The sequence below is a fragment of the Hoplias malabaricus genome, chromosome 1 (genome assembly GCF_029633855.1).
Source record: "Hoplias malabaricus isolate fHopMal1 chromosome 1, fHopMal1.hap1, whole genome shotgun sequence".
In the NCBI taxonomy this organism is placed as follows: domain Eukaryota; kingdom Metazoa; phylum Chordata; class Actinopteri; order Characiformes; family Erythrinidae; genus Hoplias; species Hoplias malabaricus.
Window position 1 is genome coordinate 59,520,417 of NC_089800.1, and position 24,187 is coordinate 59,544,603.

Consider the following 24,187-nt stretch of genomic DNA (forward strand, 5'->3'; position numbering starts at 1 on the left):
GTGTTTTTGCCTTGTCAGGAAATGGAGTTACTAATGTTGCATATACAAACTTTTAAAAATTACAGGTACAAACAAGCAAAGAAACATACCCCAGCTAATTAAGAGTGTGTGAGAGTGTATGAGAAACCCACATGCAGCTTTAATTATGAGCTGGTTATCATCCTCTGAGAAGATGAAAAATAAATGAAGGCAGCTTAACTCATAAAGAGCTCACTGGAAATCTCACAAGGGGGAGAAGATGACATTGATGAAATTTCTTGCTTGGGTTTTAACAGTATTAACTTGTTGGGCTGAAATATTGTATCCACAAAAGCAAAATTACAAGAGAGACATGCAGAGATAAGGGTGATTTTTATAGGTGCCAAAGACTTCTGCACAGTACTACCTCTGGTAATACGCTGAAAATACAGAACTTTTATGTCATATCTGAGGTTCATTTGTAATTCTTGACAGCTGACATTTTAGGCTACATGGGTTTTAGAGAAAAGTAATACTGTCATGCAATGTCAGACTTTCGCTGGATCAAAACTGGTCTGTAGTTTGCTTTCGAGGAATCTCACTTTAATACTGCAGAGGTTGCCCAGTATGGTTTAGATCTATTGATTTTTGTTTTTGTATTCTCCCACATATGTTTTCTTAGCATCTTCTTATTTGTAAAGAGCTTTGAATGAATGCCTGCGCACATGGGCACCGTTTGGGAGCATCAAAAATAGTAATTTTCTATTAATTGTATTATTTCTATGTTTTTTATAATGTTATTGGGCAGGTGTGAGCTTTTCCTGGCATTAAGAGGTTTTTACCACATATCTCCTATTTCTGGCAGATATCTGTTTACACTCTGAGGAAATCAATGGTCTGTAATGTAAATATAAATGGCTAAATGCTAAGCCTACTACAAAACTACACTGATATAATTCACTCCTGACACTCATCACTGGATACAGACTCAATTTACAAATTGTATTTTAGATACAGGCATGGGTCAGGCGTGTGCTTCACATACACTTATACTTAATGAGGGCAATAATAACAAAACAGACAGAGAAGTGTTGCTAAAAAAGAAAAAAAGAATGCTCCTTGTGATCTTGTTAATAGATTTTCCTTGAAGCATTAAGAGAATGAAACACTCACAAACAATGAGGAATTAGTCCACCGATAATTCCAGTGAAGCACATTTGTACATGATTTGGGTCACTTCGCAGTCAGCAGATGTCCACATTTTTTTCTTGTGTGTTTTGGCATTAAAACCTGTAGTCATTCTTGCAAGCAAAGGAGATGTAATCAGGAGGCAGTGACCGGCTACCGGTTTGTTTCTTCCTCATGAGAGGTCAAGCAGATGGTCAGAGCCTCTTTCTTTCTTTCCACTATGTCCAGTGTTTTGGAACTTGTCTGCTGAATGGATACTGACCCATGAGGGAAATCCAGGTTTGCTTGACCCTGTATGTGTTCTTCAGTCCTGTAAAACATATTTTGTTTATAGAGTGCTGGGAAGCGGAGAATAAACAATGACCAGCATTTTTTAAGTACATTTTTCAAAAAGCACAAGTTAACAACAAAGATAATAAAATTGCCATCTCTGAGCTATGAATTAAGTCTCTAAATGGAAAAAAAACAAGCTAAAAATGTGCCTGAATTAGGCTACTGTCTACAAGGGATGTACTTCAATATTTCTTTTTGTTCCATTGTTGGTTAGAAGTAGCTTTTAAAATGAATGAACAATTTTACAGAAAAGCAAGGGCTGATACATAATGAAATTAATATACTCATTTTTCACTGAGTTTGATATAGTATGTAAACTTTAAGTTGCAAAACATCACTACTCTTCATACAATCCATGGAAACTATGGACACTTCAGCAGTTTAGCTCTACCTTGTTACATTCAATTATAAACAGTGTTTCATCCCAGTCTTTTTTATCAGAAAAGAGGCCCTAAAATTACTTTTACCAGACTTAAAGTCACAAGAACACAAACAACCTGGCTGATTATAAGACATAAAGAAATGTGAGGAAATGTTTAAATAAAAATAAATTAAGGCTATTTTGGTTTATAAACAGAATAAATGGACTTTAGGGAAAAGAAATAGAGTGCAAATTTTATGTACCGTTTATGAAATATTGTGTTAAATAGAACTGAATGAAATGTTTCCTCATTAACGTATAAACCGATAATATAGGGGCTAAGAGATTCAGTTAGCACTCAGTGGTGGGCAGTACTACTGTAACAGCAAGAGTGACTGACAGGTACATTGTCAGTGATCACAAGCAGATTTGACTAGGAATCACTCTTTTTTTTCCCTTTTAACAAGTGATGAAGAATATGTGCGTGCCAGAGGAGTGGAGGTTGTTATGGCAGCAAAAAGAAACAAACTACCTAAAAATACCCTTCATTTACACAGACAGATGTACACAGAGGCATACATCAACAATATGGATAAAATTGAGTAAATTTCCATTATTTACAAAAAGCTATTTTAGCAGGTATCTCTACGACACAGAAAAATATAATTTCATATTTAAAGCATTATTTAATAACATTTAAAAAGTCTTATACCATGTCATAATATCTTGTTGTTGATGTCTAAATTGTGAATAAATGCATATCAGGCCACATGCATCTAGTTTAAAACATATAGGTAACACTGTATACGTTATTACTGAATAATAATTATTAGTGTGTTGACAAGTAATTGTAAAGGAGTAAGTACTTCCACATTTTGAATGATATAAATGTGCAATTACCTAATTTTTAATTGGTTCTCAAATGTGAGCTTACAAATCACATTATAAAATTGCCTGGGAATATGCAGATCCAATTAGGAGACAAAGGTTTGAGAAACCTGTCAAGAGCAAATTAAGATTTTAGAACAAAGTGTTTCTGAAACTTTGATTGTTAAAGTGAAGAATTGCTTATTTCTGAACCCTCTTTTCAGTCAAATACATACAGCTCTCAAGCACAAAACATAAACAATAGAGGCACTGATAATTAAAATGAATATACCCCCTCTTCTGCTAAACAGCCTGTTAGAAATCCACTAATCCATTATTAGAGCTTAAGAGTCTCTTAGGAGAGCATTTATTAAATAAGGTTCTTCAGCCTTCTGGAGTCCTGCATGATTCATAAAGGTTGTTTATTCAGTATGAAATGGCAGGATGAGGGGAAGGGTAGAGAGTGGTGATAAATAGCTGTGGTTGTGGATACTCACTCATAGTGCTCTGGACACATGCTCAGCAGTGTGACTGGACTGCAGGAGAGGTGGGCAGTGCAGAAAAACATCATTAAGTAAGATTCAGGCTATTGGCATGAGAAAAAAAGCTGGAGAAGGCTAATCAGCAGAAGAAACAAATACATGTATTGACCCATTCACTAGGCAGACACAGAATAATGTTTCTAACAAGGGCTTCTTCTATTAAAACTGTTTATTAAAAAGTGAAGGTTGAAAGACTTAATGGTGAAAGAACGGCAGAATGATGGGACCAGAATTGGGCCAGTGTGCAGACAGCCAGAGAGAGCAGGTGGTGTATTTCACGATTAAAGACAGCTGAGCAAGTGATGAATGTCCTGTCCTTTCATTTCCCTGCTGATGTCACCAAACACAGACCAAGAATTGCTTTTGTAATTAAATGCAAAGCCATAGGAGCGAGGCATCACTTATTTATAGACACTAAAACATAAGAACATAAGAGTCAGGCTGACATGAATTGATGCACACTCCGTTCTGTCGGTGTAAGAATGGCAAAAAGGATAAATTCAGCCATTTGGAATCACCTCTACAAAACGGGCTCAGACAAGGCTTTTCAGTGAAGACAGATTACTATACATCACTACAGCAACGATAGAAATGAGACAGTGTTACTTAAATATAAGGATCCAATATTATGGAACTAACTGACTAACTGAGCCATTAGTTATATCTGATTTATTTGTGTTCGGTACAGTCCAAGCAAAATGGATACTGCTAAGTATCAATAAGGCTCTTTGCCATATAATATCAGACGATCATAATAATTATAGTCATCATCATAATTATAATTATTAAGGTGGAGATATGGTAATGGCATACATTATGTGCTCTGCAATGAAACATTTAAGCATTTAGATGGATCTTTGATTTGTTATATGCTGTTGTGTAAAAGTCAGAGACCATCGTTAGAAATTAAGTGAAAAGGCATGCTGTTAAACAAAAGTTAAATAATTATTATATGCCGTATAGATGCGTTAAACACTATACAACACCTGGTAGACCACTAAAACTCACGATATGATAATGGTTTTCAGTTTTACTTTGGAAGGGTTTTCTCTATAAAGGTGGTATACATTATATTTGTTTTGGGAAAAAATGTATTTGTGTAATACATTTTCAGGGTTTAGTACAAAAAAGCTCTTATGTTCCCCTAAATACTCACAGGTCTAGATGAGTTTCTAGAATGGCCTGGACAGGCAGGTATCCAAGGCGTTGGTGTTTGCTGAAATATTTCTTTGACCGAAACTTGTTCTTCAGCACCTTGGTGAAGTCACGCACATCTTCCCCAGAGGTTGTCTGAAACGGCAATGTGAGAGAGGCTCAGGTCTGTTCAGTAAACACACAGAGCATATGTCTGAATTTCCTGTGTTTACTGCTTTTCCGACCTTATCTAAACAAACTGTTCTTTACCTACTGTACCTGCGTCTACACAGAATTTAGAAAACTAGAAAACTGGAATTGTATTCTCTACTCTTTTGACCCCACACTTGTCTTTTGTCTTTGTCTACAGTGATATATTGTAGTCATTTAAAAAACAACAACAGAGAAACAAAGATATGTCAAAAACCATATGTCAGTTTTTGGGTTTTTTAAATTAGATACAGTCATTAGTTTGGGGTGATGCCTTAGCTAACCTTGACAAAGATTACAAGAGAGCATAATCGGCCTTGGTCTTTGTGGGTGGTAAGCTGCTCCCCCTTACTAATAGTGTATTGCAAGCCAATATGGCCAATCTGTTAGCTAACATAATTGAACTGGCTAATGAATGTTCTCCTCTAAGAGTGCTGAAATGTCAATTTAGTGTTAGCAGCAATCCAAAAAATAGCAATGGCTGGTTTCACAAGTCTTAAAGGAAGCATGTACTAGACTTCAACCTCATAGTTTGGTAGCACTCTGTGTTTGTGGAGACCTAGCTAATGGGTGGGAATGGGCAATGACTAAAATTTGGGGAGAAAAAAAAATAGAAATAGTAAAACATACAGTACAATACAAACCTGTGAAAACAGTTAATATGCTTGTATACGAGAAGTGTGTTCAAATCAGTATAAAGCATAAAAAAAATCCTGGATGCTCACCGGAGTGCAGTATTCCACCAAGGGGTAGTTTAATTTATGACCCTTGGTGGTTTTTCCAGAGAAAAAACATCGCTGACACACATCATAGTTAAAATGTTTCAGGCTACGATACCTGAAAAATGAACACATTTATTATCATTCATTTTCTGCAGTGACATTTTATCCATTCCAGGTATGCAGTAGTTCGGGGGCTCTGTCAGAATCACCAGTCAGAAACACATGCTGAATAGGGTGCTAGTCCATCACAGAGCTCACTCACGCCCATATATGGACTCTTTAATATTGCTGATCCATCCACCAGCATGTGTTTGGGAATTGTGGGAGGAAACTGGTGCACCCAGCAGAAACCCATGCAGAAAAGAGCAGAATACATCAAACTCCTCACAGACAGTGACCCAAAACAGGAGTTGAACCCACAACCCCAGAACCTGTGTAACAGTGACACTACTCGATGCACCGCTGTGCTGCTCACACATTTATCATTTCTGTTCAGTGAAGCTCTCTTGTCTACATTGATAAGCCTATGATCCTGCCATGATAATATAAAATACAGTAATGTAAAAGACAAGCATTGTTCTTATAGGGTATATACAGAAAATGTACTTTACCTAAAGCCCACCATGGGGCTCTGTTTACAGATGTTACACCTGGCCTGATGTTTGGCGGTCTCAGCTGCACCCACTCTGTGCAGAACTGGTAACCAGACCATTGACTGGGGCTCCAAGTGCATCCATTCCACAAACTGATCCAGTTCTATTGCCTCCTTTCTGCCCACCTGCAGTACATATATGGTATGGGTTAATTCTGACATTAAGGGACACAAGGGAGAAGCTTTGAATTGTGTGTGTCCAAGAGTTTGTAGAGTTTGTTTCTTGTGGCTTAAAACAATCTTACAGAATCTTACAGAAGTGTTCCAAAATCTATGTTAAAGCCTTCCAAGAGAGTAGAAGCTGTTAGCAAATCAAAAGAGGACAAGTTAGTTATTAATGTACTAAATTTCAGAAGAAATGTACACAGACACAGGGAGAACACACCACACTCCTCACAGACAGTCACCCAGAGGAAACCCACACAGACACAGGGAGAACACACCACACAGACAGTCACCCAGAGGAAACCCACACAGACACAGGGAGAACACACCACACTCCCCACAGACAGTCACGCAGAGGAAACCCACACAGACACAGGGAGAACACACCACACTCCTCACAGACAGTCACCCGGAGGAAACCCAAAAGACACAGGGAGAATACACCACACTCCTCACAGACAGTCACCCGGAGGAAACCCATGCAGACACAGGGAGAACACGCCACACTCCTTACAGACAGACACCCGGAAGAAACCCACACAGACACAGGGAGAACACACCACACTCCTCACAGACAGTCACCCGGAGCAGGGCTTGAACCCACAACCTCAGGACCCTGCAGCTGTGTGACTGTGACACCACCTGCTGCGCCACCGTGCCGCCCTCGTTGCGTTATGAGGTGCATTATTTGGCTTGAACTAACAAATATCTTTCCCAGTATAAAAAAAAAGAACAGACCCTAAGTGCTCCATAATGTGTCATGTGTGGCAAGGGGGAAAATGACGTTGCAGCTACCTTAAAATAGTTATATATTAGTCTGTTGACACCTGATCCTCCAAAGTTTCTGAAAGTAAATGGTGCAAATAGAGCAAATAATTTTCCTTATGCTGCAGTAGCAGCCATTAGTTTCCATTTAAAAACTGCATTAAAAGTTACAATATTTGAAAGTTGGAACATTGCTGTGAGGCTTTGATAGCATCCAGACACATAATAATTAGTGAGTTCAGGTACGAATGTTGAATGATTAACTCCCACAGTGGAGTAATTCCACTCCAAACCCCAGTGCTGTCTGATTTATACAACTCTCTTACCAAATTGACACTGAAAATGGTGAACATTTGCTTAATTGTGGCTGCTCCAACATGTCTTGTTCTATTCTACCAGCAATGTTTATAATGGTGATTATATTTTGTGTTTGTGCAATTAACAATTGGTTTTACCAATATATGCACCTTAAAATTTGACAGAATTGGAATTACAGAGGATTGTTTAAATACTTATGAACATGTAGTATACTAGAAAAGAATGTTGGCTACTTTGACCAAATTGCATCGGTGCAACAACTTTTCATCAAACTTACAAAAAAAAAGAGGATATTGTTGAACACACTGTGAAAGGGAAAATAATTTCATTACTTTCCTGTAGACCGACATATTCATCTATTATGAAAGCATGTCATATTTTTGGTAGTGTGGCCAAAAAAAGCATTATTGGTCATTATTTCTTTACCTCTGGCATTGGACCTATTTCTACATTTATGGATCATTTAGAGTAGACCAACAAAGAACACATAGTGTACCAGACAGTGAACAAAAAAGAGAGAAAATGGACAGGATTTAGAAAACTATTATATCTGTAGATGCCTTTGATGTCATAAACACTCCATCATAATGCATTACTGGCTCTGACAGCCATAAATCAAACTAATTCTCTCCAGTCTTTCAGGAACTTTTGAAAACAATAAAGCAGAGTGCTTTACCATGGTTTTAAATTTTAAAAATGCAAATGTTACATTTCATTTCTATGTCCTTTAGCACAACACGAGTCAGCTTCCACAGATACGTGTCAGTCTGCACTATATTCAGTTCTTTATGAGAGTAGAGGAGGAGCCCCATGGCATCTTGAGAATCATAATCATAATTTCCTTCCCACTTCTTCATAAAAAAAAACAAAAAAAAAAAAAAAAAACACCCAGATAATAATGAACTCCTGTGGCTAAACAAATAGACCTCCACACTCACTCGAGAACTGATATGTCTGTAAGTGTTTTCTACAATGCTGGTATAGTACATGAATATGGAGTGCAACTCAAACTATTTTTTCCAGTCTAAACTTGGGCTGAATAATCTATTATTGGCTTATTGTCACTTACACAATATTTGTCTTGCAGCATGCAAATGGGCGCTATAACCAACTAGAAAACAAAGTAAGAAGAGGAACGTAACAACAACCTGTGAAGCTATTTTGTATCACATTTACTGTAATTAGTTAATTTCTAAATTATTTTAATCTGTGGTAATATGAAGAGAAGTTAAATATTCAATGAGAAGTAAAATTTCAGTAGGGGAAAATTGTTTTACAATTAGTACAATTTTGAAAACATATTGAATAAAGAAAACATTAAATGTGGCCTACACAAAAAAAGACACTATATTTTATGTTTTGTTTTATAAATATGTTATGTTAAAACAAAAATACATTCTGAACATTATTATTATTATTATTATTATTATTATTATTATAAAATGTAACTGATGTTTAGTGGTAAAGGCATATCAAGTAAAGGTACCAGAGATGGGTCCTTGAAAGCACTTCCCCAGTGACAGTTCTGTACCTGCGTTCTGAATATACATTCTGAGTCGAAGTAGTGTCCAGCAGCATTAGACTTACATGCTGAAAGCAGCTACGGACACTGGGCCCTACATTGTTTCCTCCAAAGGCGGCAGCCTCTCCCAGCTGATGGGGGATCTGCATAGTTGTCTGAAGCAGCAGTGCCAGCTGCCTTGGGTCACACACTCCTGCAGAATCAGCCACCTGACTGAACAAGTCTGAGGAAAGCACAGAACATAAGGACAATCAGTTTTATCGGACTTTAATCACAGTCCATTACTCCCGAGGCAATGCGCCTAAAAACTATTGGAAATAAATAAACGTGTGACTCATTTCTCTAATGTATCACACCTCTATTGCCTTCTAGTTATAGGAAGCTTAATACCCTGAATATGAAGCACCTCAATCACTTAAGACAACAAAATACTTGCATTTATACTTGTCTTCAGGTTGCCCTTTTGAAAGCGATAGCAGCCCAATCTTCATGCTCAGAACTTGAACTTTCCCACTTCTACCACTACAACAGAGAATTACAGACATGAACTCATGTTTATGAATTTCCTGTATACTCTAATATTCACAGTCCAATGTCTTAAAATGACAGCTCAGCAAGAAATCTAATTTACACAAACTTGTCTTTTTACGTTTTCTAGAAATGTATTCAAACTGGAGCTCCCAGACTAATGTAGCTAACAAACAATTCAGGTTACAACTACCAATTAGCATCCTACAAACTGGAAACACATGTAGTTATACTCAGTTACATTTTGTGCTTGCCTAATATGTTACTAATGTGTAAGTCATATTTATTCAGCTACTATTTTTTTCCCTTTTATTGTGTTACACTAGTGACAGAATCTGTACTGATTGGTCATATTTTTCTATTTTAATTTAATTGTAGTCCAAGAGGAGTTAAACAGCCATAAAACATTAGCTTCTCTGCTGATAGATATTTTTTCTAACCACTTGCTTGTTACTTATTAAACATGCTCAAGTAGTTTTAGTTGCTAATTTGGTACTCCTACTCAAGTTGGTTTTTAGGCCTTTAACAAAATCATACACACCTGTCATAGACATTCAGAAGCCAGTTAAGACACAGGTCCACACACAAAGGGACATTGATCAAATCTGGATGCAGCTGCTGAAGGTTAGTGTAGATTGTGAATAAACAGTTTATAATTCCTGGAACCTCCAAAAGCTGCCCATTATGTATTAGTTTATGCTGGTCAAAAACACTCTGAGCCATGGCCAGCTGCAAGAAGTCCACTGAAAAAGACAGACAGTATTCACTTACGATTTCATCTCCACTCATTCTTCAGCCCACGAGGGACATGTCTTTAATGAAATCCATTCAATGCACATTAATGGAAAGCATTGAAGCATAACTCATTTACTGGTGTGTAATGGAAGTTCCAAGATTTAAAGCCTGAGGAAAAAAATTACACTAATTTCCTATAAAGACTCATCAGATTTGCCACCAATTATATGTTCCATCACCTTCTTCCCAAAATCTGTGAAGTCCATTACAACAAACATTCGCCTTCCAACTCACTTGACAGAACACCACTGTACAGCTTATGCTACACTAATGTTGTCATTAGGTACATTTTGGCCCCAAAGCACTTTACACCCCCAGTGTGTGAGATTTAGTACTTACAGACTGTGTTCAATAAGAGAAACCAGTGCACTCACTGAATACTGGTCTGTGGAAGACTGCCTTGCTAAGAGTGTGTTGTCTATTATATTACTCACTCTACTGTAACAGCTATGGAGAACACTATCCTGGGGTTAGCATTCACATGAGTGATTATTTCCCAAGCTGAGTCTGCTACAAGGCACTCACAGCACAAAGCTTTCTGCAGTTGTCGGCTCTTCATTGCTGTGCGGTAGGCAGAAAAGCGAACATGTCCCAGATCAGCTGCAGGAACAAGGGAAACACACACACACACACACACACACACACTTCCTCATATAAATCCTAAATTTGGAGTGCATTAATACTATTATTCATACTGTCCAGCTGTGGTCAGAGTGCTGAAAAGATATAGATTTTTTGTCTTGTACCAGAGCAAGTTGCAAATTTGTCATAGTGGTTTCAATCTCCCTTGTTTTAATTATTTACAGCAACACAGCCAACAGCACCTCAAACAGGAACCACAGTACAAATGACACCACATATTTTCATTAAAAATTAACTGAAATGTAGTTAGAGAATGCAGCTTGTCCAACCTGGCAACAGTTGTTCTAAATGTGCATGCAGCATGAGCCACATAAAATCAGTTCAGTTAATCTAGATTTTGCATTGAGGTCATACAGTCAAAAGGGGGCAATCCAACACAGACACCACAACATACATATCATATATCTGGAACTTACCCATTGATTGAAATAGCTGAGTCATTTGTGGATGATCCCATGACGTGGTCTGCCACTCATGACTGAGAGTTAAGGGTATTTAACAGATCCGATAATAACAGTGTGTTAGTGATGATGCATATCTAAAATCTAAACACTACATTATTTCACCACAGCAAGTCTTGGGAGATATTGATTATTTACTGTGATTGATAACATACATATAATAAAATGTTTAAATCATGATAAATAAAACTCACTTGATGTAGTAAGGGACACCATTATGAAAGACTGCCCTCTGCCAAGGAGACTGAACTGAGACTGTTGACATAGATATGAACTCCTTATTTTGTTGTGTAACTGAATCAACCTTTACTTTCTTTATTTTCCAGGAAACATGCATCAACACAAAATAACAAAGGCCCATGTGTTATGATCCCACATTACCAGATAAGAAGTTTTGGAAGAATAGACTGTTGTCATCTTGAGGATCTGGGAGCTGTTTGTGCTGATTCATCATTGCCCCCTGTGAAGAGTTGATAAAAGTTACTAGAACTATCTCATTGCTTGAAGGCACCAAAAAAGAAAGAGAAGTGTTAAATCTCACAGTGCTTTGAAATCACAGAATGCCATAATGCAGAGGCTGAGCATTCATAATAAACAAGCTCAGTGCAGACATGTCATCAACCTGATTCCTAGAAAAACAACAATGCTTTGGAGGTTCTTTTATCTAAGGAGAAGCGCAGTGTAAAGGACAGAACATGGAATGAACACTGTGTGTCATGGAGAAGGACCAGTCTCAGGTGTTTCAGTCCTGAAATGGCCAGTCCCAATAATCACATGTCCTGTCTGAAGAGTTGACTGAGACTTGCCACTGGCTTCAATAGAAGTGCTTCATTACAGACATTTAATGATGCAGTATTTATTTATTTTTTGATCATTTTTATTAGTGCTATGACGAAATCGCAAAACAAACTGAAAATCCCAAGAGCTCCAAGTTTTTTTTGTTTTTGTTTTTTTTCCAGTATTGTTTAAAATATAGACCGATACAGGGCTTTTGTCTGTCTTTATTTGAGTGTAAAACAATCCAAGAATGTCATTCTGAAGGCAGAAGCTTAATTATCATTGTCCTCCAGAAGCCCAGATCAATGAAGAAGGCCAATACTGTGGACTAGTGGATCCCCAAAAGACTGGGACAGTCACACACTCATTAAATGCCTTGACAAGGACACAAAACTGCAAACAAAACAAAGTGTGATGTGAGATGTATTACTTTAATTCAACAAACAGTCTATTCTGCAGTACAACCACTGAAATATGAATGCAATTAAAAGGCCAATTAGTTGAATCAGAATGTCAGACTGATTTATTGGCCATGCATCCCCTGTTAATGTCTAAGTTTATGGGCAGACCACCATCCAGTGCTGGCATTTAGACATTTGATTCTCTTCTACACCTGCCTCTGACCTTTCACTCACAAATACATATTACAGGCATCTCTCAGCTGTCAGTGATAAAGCCCTGAAGAGTCTCTCACCTGTGAGATGTTGATTTGTGTATCTCGGCTGTGAGGTGGTGGAGACGAGATTGGAGCCAAAAGAAAGTCAGGAGGAGGAACAAGACTGAAACTGACATCTGTCACTCTCAAATGGAATTCTACTGTTCCTTTAATAAAGCTCTGGTAAAACAAAAAAGATTTTTATAGGTATGGGTGATATAGAAAATATTAACTTTACAATGTTTTGTATTGTATCATTGTATAATTTATATAATGCACATTCACAACTAAATAAGTCACTAGTTTGGGACACTATAAAGTACAATATTTGTTTCAACCATTTTCTGTTATAATATTGAATCCTACAAAAAATTCAACAATTACAATTTAAATAAGGTACATTCAAATAGCTACCCCTTGCTTTGTGTCACATCATAACTAGCTGGAATTGACAAAATGCAACACATGTGCCTATTTATTATAAAACTTGAAATAGATCAGTGCTCTACAAGTATTAATCACTCTTGTATAGTGCCAAGAAAAGTAATGTTTGATGTAAGTTACTGTAATCATGATACTATATCATCATATCACCCACCACGGATATGTGATGCTGTACAGCTCGACTAACATGTTCATTTGTTCTTCTGATCTGGTAAAATCTACAGAGATCTCATTTACCCAGGTCTCTTAAATGTTATTTAAACATTCATACACTGTTCATCAGATGATGCTGTGCATACACCTACAAATTTCACCAGATAAAAAATTACCACCAACAAAAAAATGTTTTTTCACAGTTAGCATGTCACTCACAGCGGACTCCTCAGTACTATCCAGCATACAGTTGACCAGACGGTGTCCATCTAATTGCCACCCTTGCCCATGACTCAATCCCAGGTCCTCTTGCTGTCTGGAGTCCTGCAGATCCTGTACCTTCCCTAGAGCCCAGCTGACTTGCTGCTGCCAATTGGCCACATGAGCATGCAGTTGTTCCCAGAGTTGTTCGACCTTAAGAGCCTGATCCTGCATGACCCTGGCCAGCCACATGCTCCTCTCTGGCACCCCGATACCTGAGTGAGTGAGGAAATAAGAGTTTAGAGGACCACTCATCATATCCCTAATTCAGGAAATATGCTAGAGTGGCAAAAACCCTTTCAATAGGGCAATCGCTGTCAAACTAATGTTTGAATTATTGAAAAAAACTTTTTCTGTTATATCTTTTTTTTCATTCCACCTTTCATGATTTTCTAAATTTGTACTGATATATTACTATAGCACAGTCTCCAGAGATGAATTATCCAGACTGAATCTCCCCAGTATCTCAGGCAATTAGAGGCAAGAAACATAAAACACTAATCTTGTCTTGCTTGCATGTCCCTGTACAACCTTACCTCCATCACAAAGACAAGAACACCCTGCCCATCAAAGTCATTTTTTAACACTTTTTTAACACTGTCTAACTCCACAAGAGAACAAAACACGTGGACTTGTTTTCAAGGGTAGGTTCACAAATATTTATTTACGTGTAATAATTTTCCTCGAAATGAACCAAATGAGGTTCTTAAAATATTAATTATCTATAAACTATTTGCATTCATTCCATACTGGCAAAAAAATCTTTATGAACAGAGTCATTGATGCAAAGCACTACTCTAAAACCATTCTAAATCTAAAACCACTAACTGTTTAACTTATAACAAAACTGCAAGTGGAGGTAGCCTGCTAAACATTAGTGAGTGAATGTGTGCTTTTCAAGAATGTTCCATGAGTTTTTTAAATATATAAAACCGCATAAAAATCTTAGGAAACATCAAACACATTATGTATATGTGACAACTGAACAATGTTTCACTAATTCAGAGTGTGGAAGAGGGACAATGAGGAGAGATGGTCATGAACTTCAGTTCAATAACTTTTTTGCAGAAGAACTTATATGACACTACCCTGCACTATGTGCTACTTGCATAAAGATCAGACTCACTGTTACCACTTATAAATCAAGGTCAAATTCACACCTAATCTATTCAGCTCATCACTTTCTCACTCTGGGTCTTATCAGCTTTACTGTCTCCCGTGTGCCAAATATATTTTAAACCCCTCATTGCCACTGCTGGGAATGGTTCTAAGCCAATAGTGTCTTTAGGCCAGAGTTCAGTGACCACTAGTGGACACAGGGTTTAAAACTCCAGCAGCGCTGCCCTGTCTGATCCACTCATAGTAATGCAACACACACCAACATCACATTAGAGTCACTGCAGCACAGAGAATGAAACACCACCCAAATGATACTCACCCTGTGTTGGTCCTGACCATAGAACAACAGTGTGAAATGAGGCTAGAAAAGTGTGCAGAGCAACAGATGTAATAATGTCTGTAAATGTAGAACTATTAGCTGCTCCTGTATGTTCAGTAGAGTTGAGAGAATGGACAGTGAAACAAAGAGTTTTTATGGGTTTTGATATTTACAGGAACATTTCCAGAAAAGTTGGAACATTTTGTAAAATAAAATAAAAAGCAGAATGTGTGATGTGCTCATTTTATTGAAAAAGCAGGGTGCAACAGACAAGTCCATGTTTCAGCTTGTTTTCATAAAAATGATGAAAATATCAGCAATATGTGCAAAAGCCTACATCTCTATTCATACGTGGGTTGTATTAATGACCACAGCATTAGAGACTTACATATGTGAGATGTTTCCATTGATATGGAGGCAAATATGGGCCACATATGCTGCTGTCAAAACTAAGTCTTATCCTGAGAAGTCCAAGGTTATTTCAGCAAGACTATATCAGACCTCATTCTGCATGTACTATAACGTAGTTTTGATGTGTATTGGCTGCAGTTAAGTTCTCTTTCATATGGAAAATCATGAAAAGAAAATGCAGGCAACCATAATCACAGACTGTGGGACTGCTGAAGTCTTGTTTAAAGCCAGAATGGGCAACAAATCCACTAGCAAACCTTTAACAATTGGTATCCTCATTCTCCAAACTATTAAACAAGGTAATTAAAAGTAAAGATAAAGATTATGAGAGCCAGTTGTTAACATGCATGTGACCCAGCATGTGTTGCAAACATCAAGTTGTAAACGTGTTTTACTGGAAAAAAAAATACAAAAAAGTTGTTCAGTGAAAACACTGGATTTTTTGTTCTGCTTTTGTCAGGTAAATAAAGCTTCTAGCGAATTCACAAGAGTACTCACAATTTCTTGTTTTTATAGCATTTTGTGCTACAAAATGTCCCAAATTTACTGGAAATTGATATTGTATTTCACCTGTAAAAGATGCCATTTACCTGCAATAACAATGGAAAGGAAAAGTGAGAATGTATTAAAACCAGTAACAGGTGAAAGACAATAATGTATCAAAGAATGAATAAAGATGTTTTCACTAGGCAGCAAATAAACTTGGTAGGTTTTGAGGTACCACTACAGTTGCTGAGAGACAGCTGAAATAGCTAAGTGGTAGAAGAACAATAAATTAAATAAGAAAATCTCTTCAGTTGTTAGAGGAGGCAATTTGTTGTCCTCTGACCTGCAGCTGTTTCCATGCTGTCTTCACTCAACAAATCCACAGGTTGTAGAGCCAGAGATATGCAAATCTGCTTCAGCGTGTTCTCAAAGTCCTCCCCTCGACTGGTTAATTCATTCAGCAGAGCCTACATATAAGAGCCTACATTATTACTTAAATACGAAATGATTCAATTATTCATTCATTCATTCATTGTTTGTAACCGCTTGTTCAGTTCAGGGTCGCAGTGGATCTGTGGGATCATTGGGCACAAGGCAGGAACACATCCCGGAGGGGCTGACACGCACACACACACACATATATTCACAAACACACACTCACACCTACGGACACTTTTGAGTCGCTAATCCACCTACCAATTAGTGTTTTTGGACTATGCGAGGAAACCAGAGCACCCAGAGGAAACCCACGCAGACACAGAGAGAACACACCACGCTCCTCACAGACAGTCACCCAGAGGAAACCCATGCAGACACAGGGAGAACACACCACACTCCTCACAGACAGTCACCCGGAGGAAACCCACGCAGACACAGAGAGAACACACCACACTCCACACAGACAGTCACCCGGAGGAAACCCATGCAGACACAGGGAGAACACACCACGCTCCTCACAGACAGTCACCCAGAGGAAACCCACGCGGACACAGGGAGAACACACCACACTCCTCACAGACAGTCACCCGGAGGAAACCCACGCAGACACAGAGAGAACACACCACACTCCACACAGACAGTCACCCGGAGGAAACCCACGCAGACACAGGGAGAACACACCACACTCCTCACAGACAGTCACCCGGAGGAAACCCACACAGACACAGGGAGAACACACCACACTCCTCACAGACAGTCACCCGGAGGAAACCCACGCAGACACAGAGAGAGCACACCACACTCCACACAGACAGTCACCCGGAGGAAACCCACGCAGACACAGGGAGAACACACCACACTCCTCACAGACAGTCACCCGGAGGAAACCCACACAGACACAGGGAGAACACACCAAATTCCTCACAGACAGTCACCTGGAGCAGAACTTGAACCCACAAACCCCAGGTCCCTGGAGCTGTGTGACTGTGACAGTACCACATGATTCAGTTATGTCTTATTAAACAAAGAGAAACTAGGGAAGCCTAGTTTTGCCGGACCGCCATTAGCCATATAGACATTTACATTTACATTTATGCATTTGGCAGACGCTTTTATCCAAAGTGACTTACAAAAGAGGATCTAACATTCGAACTACAGCACAAATTATACAAAATACCTTACATTAAGTGCAATATGCCAGGAAGTAAATAGTGCATTAAAGAAAGACTTTCAGTGCAAAAGATACTCTCGGAAGAGCTGGGTTTTCAATGACTGTGCCACAGAGGTGTTTCTGGCATTTCAAAAACAGGAAAGCCCAAAATACATACCCTTGAAATAAAAAATACAAACCCTTGAAGGTCTGGAGAAGCTTTGGTGCTTCGTATCAATGTCTTTGTTTACATGCGTTTTTTATTATGTGATTGTGTTGTACAGAAAATATGGAGGGCAGGATTAATAAATGCAGAAATGAAAAAAAAAGGAACACAACATTTTGTTTTGAATATATAACACCAGCATCAGTGATTTTCTTGTTTAAAGAACAAGGAAGACCAAGAACATTTTGCAAATTCAGCAGTCCTCCTCTCTCTGTGAGATATAATACATGTGTAAATGCAGACTTCTGAGGTCCTGCTGAGCTTGTCAACTAACCAACGCAGACCGAGGCTGTGTCCAACGAGCATGATGCCGCACCAAACACAGCCCTAGAAACACACACAAACAAAGCATGTTACTGTGTTGTTTCCTATTATTGACTCATGGTTCGCACTGAAGAACTTACTGTTCTTTGCTTCCAGCTAGGAACGCATTTTTCTGGTTCATGAACCACTTTATGTCGGTGGAAACGTGCCGGTGTACAAAAGACGGTGTAGTAGTGCCACCTAAAGTTCTTAACCTAAAATTCTTGGTCTTGACAAGTCATTCTTGTCAACGTAGGGCTCTTTTGGGTCATTGACTCTTAAAGGTTACATAGACACTTAAACGGGAGGAACTTGAGTTAAAAATATCAAGAGTAGTATCTGTCTTTTGTACAGCAATTTACATTTTGACTGAAAGTCACATTGAGAAGCCACCACATTCAAGCAATGAGTAAATGAATTTAACTGTCAATATTAGGAACAAATCTCCTGCATCATTCCCTCTGTGTTCTCTTCTGATAAAGCCAGATGGCCAATAAAATCACAGTTTGACATGGCTATATTTAACCTTTAGTATCATTACACTAAATCACTTCATAAAGATGGCTCACTGGCTGCAAGCTGGGGTTGCAGATGTGATTGGATTGGAAATCTGAAGGACAGATTTTGGCTGATGTCAAAGCAATTCATTAATACAACAGAGGTGAATGGCATTTTGCTTTGCAAAATTATTCAGAACCATACATCATTGAACAGTATTTTAAGTACCTGGTGGGGAATTATAAACATACAACTGCAGGACTGCACCACTAATTTTGTCTTGAAATTATATTCACGTCCTTATACTAACATCCTATACTCTGTGGTGTGTGTGTGTGTGTTTTTGTGGAGTTTGCGGTGTTTATGTAGTGTGCTGTGGTATTTGTCAGGTGTGTGTACAGTGGGTCGTAGATTGAATGGTTTATGCGTGTGTGTGTTGTTTGTGTGGTCTGGTGTGTGTTACATGTAGTGCATCCATGGTTTTTAGGGGGTTGCTAGGTGATTGCTAAAGGTATCCCAGACGGTTTCTAAATTATTGCTAGGCTGTTGCTATGGTATACCATGTGGCTGCTAAGGTACTGCTAGGTGGTTGCTATGGTAATGGTTTGTTGCCAAGATGTTATGCAGTTGCTTGAGTGTTCAGAGGCAGTTGCTAAAGTGTTTTATACTTTTTGAAGTATGTGGCTGCTTAGGTATTGCTATGGTACATTTTTGGTCGGTAAGCTATTGCAAAGCAGTTGCTAGGTGGTTGGCAAGATGTGTTGCTATGGAGTAGGTGCTGGTAGGCAGTGGCTATGGTATAGTTTTGGTTGATAAGGTGTTGCTAAGTGGTTGCTAAGGTGTTATGCTGTTAGGCTGATGTACCAAGTAGTAAAAAAGTGTTGTCGAAAATTTGTTTATTGGCTACTGGTTAAAATGTGCAGTGTTAAAATGTTTGCTGAATACATGCTTTATTCTGAACAGACAAAACTGAATGAACCATGGAAAGAAAGTGTGCATGTGTTCCAACATTCATTCCTATAGGGAAGAAACATATGATAATTTTATTAAATCTGATCTGACGGACAGATTCAGAAAGTATAAAGCATTAAAATATATCTCTCTTTCTATGTTTGTTTTAAAAAATTGCTGGGTATAGATTCAGAAAATTGATTTGTAGCGACTTTTTAAATGGCTGATAAATGTTTACATACAAGTTTCAGTGCATTGCTCACTGAATTCCTGTTTGGATGATTACTGTGTGAATACTTTTGGATGAACCATTACCAAAATCACAAGCATAAATCTATGCTATTGATTTTAGGGGTGTGCCAAAATTTAGCTCAAAAATGACCCCTTGAAAAAGTTTATAGAAATTTTGTTGAACAAAAACATAATAAATAAGTAGATAAAATAAAATAAAATAAAGAACAAGTTAAAGAACAAGCAATTTAATAAGATTATTCCATTATATAGTCCACAGGAATGTAAAAACCCTTTTCAATCATTTAAATCTGAACTAACAAAATGATTGGATGGTTTCCTGCCTGCTACATCACTCTGCCCCCATGCACTCACTCATGCGTGGAGTCTCCACACATGTCACTGATGGCTGGAGGCAGAGAGGGGTGCAGCACTGCTAAAAAAGAAAAAAAGGATGGAGGTACCGAAGGCTTCCAACAAAAAGAGGCTGAATGCATTTAGAGAGAGCTATCCACAGTAAACATCTTTGTTGCTGTTAGCAGGGCTAAATGTATCGGTTGGAATTTTTTGGTTGGATTACCTTTACTGGTTTCTACAAAATGTACTCTGTCTAAATCAGATAAAGTAAAATATGGAAGCAAATCTGTCTCATCAGACTTTGAAATATTACCACCTGATTTACACCTCTGAATATATTGCTTCGAAATTATGCATCTTATTAAATTATGCAATTTAATTGAAGTTGCTCAAATTCGGTAGACGAAATTCAGAGACCAAAATATGAGTTACAAAAATTCAGATACACATCCGGGACACCAAGGATAAACAATCGATTCATTTGGATTTTCTCTTTCACCTTAAATGGTGCAGTAGTTGCATTCTGTCGTTGCTAGATGGAGAAATACCAACACAACTTCCACACCGTGGAAAAACTACATGTTTAGCTTCCTTCTGCGGATATTATCTCTTTATTTTCAAAGTGTCTCAAAAATCTGAAAGGCTCATTGAAGACACACTATAATAGACTATTGATATCCTTAAGATGAAGAAATTTTACTGAGGACATTTTTTGTAATGGCCCTGTGAACAGAGCATGTGATATGAAATAATTTTTTGTAACTCGTATTTTGGTATCTGAATTTCGCCTACCGAATTTGAGCAACTTCGACATATATTGTTTTAATTTTTTTGAGCTTGAATTTTTTTTAATCTGAAATTATTAACATTGAATAATAACAGTAAAAATGTGTTCTTGAAAATTCACGAGTTCTATTCAAGAGCAATTAATTTCAGATGAATAATTTCAAAGCAAAATACTCAGAGGTGTAAATCTGAAGACTTAAATTCAAAAGCAGCAAAATTCAGATTCATAATTTCAGTGCAAAAAAATTCAGTGCTACAAATTCAAAGGTGGTAATATTTCAAAGTCTGATGAGACAGATTTGAACATTTTATTTTGAGCTAAATTAAAGGTTGCTATTAGCATTCCAACACTGTCAAAATGGCAAATAAGCTTTGGCACACATTTTAAAGCATTTATATATTTTTCATGAAGTTTTTTCACACAATGTAGGAAAAATCTCCTGAAGTTAAGATAAATGTGTTTATTTACATAGCAACAATATGACAAAGCATAGATTATGTCTATGTATCCTCGGAGATGCACACACAACGTAACTGACCTTACAGTAGCTTTCCTGCTGCAATAGAGTGTCAACATCTTCTCCAATGGGTCTCTGTCTGATCAGTTCCTCATCCTTCATTTTCACCCAGAACCACATCTCCTCCAGCAACACTATCAGTCCAGCCCATCTCTCACTGTAACGTTTAATAGACACAGGAGCAGTGGAGACCTCTGGAAACCTCTGATATTGTTCATATTGTTCTAATATTGTCAAACTAATGGAAAAGTGTTTATCTTATTATCTACTGTTTTTGGTATTTCAAATTCAATTTGGTATTATTAATAAAAAAACAAATATGACATGTAAATATATAACACATCTAAATTAAACTTATACTAGAAGGATTTTTAATCTATTTTGTATTAAACTTTGCTAAGTATTCCTTTAGTTTATATTTACAAAACAGAAAACATCACATTAAAATTTAGAATTCTTATTTGTCCTTGTTATTTAAAACCAAACAAATTACAGTATAATTTCAAACAAAGTCAGATTTTATGTAATATGTAAAATATCAGCATGTAAATATGTAACTTTTACTTGTAGAACTTTTTTATTTCACTTTTATAAAGCTTTGTATTTGCTTTTTTTTTTTACATGAAAGTGGTATATAAAACACATATAACACATCTGTGGTTGAAGCATGCATACTGATCTGAAACTGAAGGGCCACATGTCTGGTCATGTCTCTACATGTGCAGTACCTGTTGGCAAAGGCCATGTTCAAACAGTTTTGGTCCATGGTGTCATCACAACTCACTGCCATGAGAGACCGCAGGTGTTCTCTGGAGCCGCTTTTGTAGACATCACTGTGGGCTTCAATCTCTGCCTGAATGTCCTGATGAGAGAGAGCAGAAACAAGATCAAGCAGAAAGGAAAATGACTTCAATTCATACCGGCTCAGTGGTCTGTAATTATGTGAATTTACCCTGATCACGGCTGTCAATGACTGGCATTAAAGCCACGGTACAGAGTGTGAATAGCTGGCTGATGAAAATGTAATAGATTTTATAGAGAAAGAAACAGAATTCATTCAGTGGAAAAAGATATTTCAAATTTTCCTTAGGTCACGTACATAAATGTGTAAATGATTGGCTTCACAATTTTCAAAATCACATACTACTTTATTTTCTTCACTTAAGCGCAATTAAATATAATACAAAGTGCCAGCTTCTCATTTATTCAAAATTTCTCCAGCTCCTAAAGTGGTAAAAGTACAGCTTTACCTCACAGCTCATTGCCTTAATGTACAAGAGAGTGGCAAGAGCCACAGGTCAACAGAGTCAAAGATCTGTCTTCACTTTAATTGGGAAAAGTATGGTTGGAGGTTCTTTGCCTTAAACTTCTAAGATGAAAAATCCAAGTCCAACTAGAAGCAGTCATGAGTGTTCCAGAAATCTTGGGATTGTAAAGAAGTGGAGTAGTAATAAATGTACTGTAATATTCATGCTCTATTGTTCAGCATCATTCAGATCAGCGACACTGGAGCTGCCAACATTTTCATTAATAACAAAAGAAGCTCAAATGAATCAAAGAAGTCTGCAGCCTTGTTTTATTCACCTGATTTACAGTGACATTTTCTCTATTAAACCTGAGACATTTTCTAACAGCACTGATTCATTAGTTGGCGAGAGTGATGGTCGTTCTCACTCTTATCATTCACAGCGGCTTATATAGGACCGTTTAATGATATATAGCCTCAGTGGAAACAGGATTTTAATTTCTCAGTTAGAGAGGGAATATTAATACTTTTATAAGCGAATCAAGAAAAGCAGCAAGAGGAAAACCTTACACTTTTAAAAAGAATGTTCAGTGAACTGTATAAAATGTACATGTATTTTATGTTTCCTAATTGTATTATTAAATTTATATCAGTGATACATGTTGCAAAATTCAAGCCATTTTCACTGAAAATAAGCATATCAATACAGGATTTGTCCTAATTTGCTGCAGAAACAGCTTCAACTCTCTTGGGAAGGCTTTATACAAGAATTTGGTACAAAGCTGTAAATCTAATAACATTCAGCCTAAGTCAGAAAATCTGTCTCTGTGGTGGTACCCACAAGGCTGAATATATGTACTTTTATTAGGGAACATAATTGGTATTCTATTATAATTGCCAATTTTAAAATTGTGTTCATGTTCAGAACTTATATAATGTTTTTAATTTGACACAGTTCTATAATGAAAACTCACGAATATTTACCTCTCCTTCTGGAGAAGACAATGTAATGAACCTTTAAGGAACACAACTGGATTTTTAAAAACTGTTTTACCTTTGAAGGTACATTTACACTGTTTGTACCTTTAGTGACTGATAATGTACCTCTACCCAGTAATTTTTTGAGAGTGTACTGATGCTGCATGATTAGATTTGGATTGTTGCTAATTCAACTAAACCCAAAGCTACTGAATAGAACCCCATCACGTTGAGGAAAGCAGTTCCACTGCTACATTGTCCTTTACTGGGGGCCTTTATACCTCTTTAAATGATACTTTTCATTAGGAATGATGGCCTTAAGTTCATATGCAGCTGATCCAGAGCGTCTCACTTTGATTCATTCTTTTTCAAGGTCACATTACAAGCTGTGTAAGCACAACTGAATTTCTGTGACTACAATGGCACTTAGGTTTGGTAATTATAAGACAAACGACAAAGTGTGCTGAGGTCTATGGCGTACCTTAAAGTTCATACTACATGTTTCCAGGTTCCATGGTATGTTAACTGATTCAGTGCAAATTTAAAGAAGTAACTAAATGGACTAACATTATTATGGAAAAGATACTGAACTGTCACTGGGGTGGTACCCTCAAGATATTGGGTGTACTTTTAAGGGTCTGTCTTAAATACCTTTGTATATTTACTTAGAGAACATAGTAACTTTTACATTGCATATGTATTAAGGTACATCAGCTT

At 37.4% G+C, this 24,187-nt stretch overlaps 1 protein-coding gene across 1 annotated transcript; it reads right to left on the reverse strand.

Annotated features, from left to right (window-relative positions):
• Positions 1-1,153: 1,153 nt before the first annotated feature.
• LOC136673557 (utrophin-like) lies at positions 1,154-11,428 on the reverse strand. The gene is made up of 11 exons (XM_066649138.1): positions 11,358-11,428; positions 11,119-11,180; positions 10,586-10,660; positions 9,807-10,008; positions 9,174-9,259; positions 8,803-8,960; positions 5,927-6,093; positions 5,319-5,430; positions 4,406-4,539; positions 3,205-3,243; positions 1,154-1,456 (listed from the first exon to the last, which is right to left on the reverse strand). Exons 1-11 carry the CDS (start codon positions 11,426-11,428, stop codon positions 1,300-1,302), a joined length of 1,263 nt encoding a protein of 420 aa, XP_066505235.1. The 3' UTR covers positions 1,154-1,299.
• Between the last annotated feature and the right edge of the window lie 12,759 nt (positions 11,429-24,187).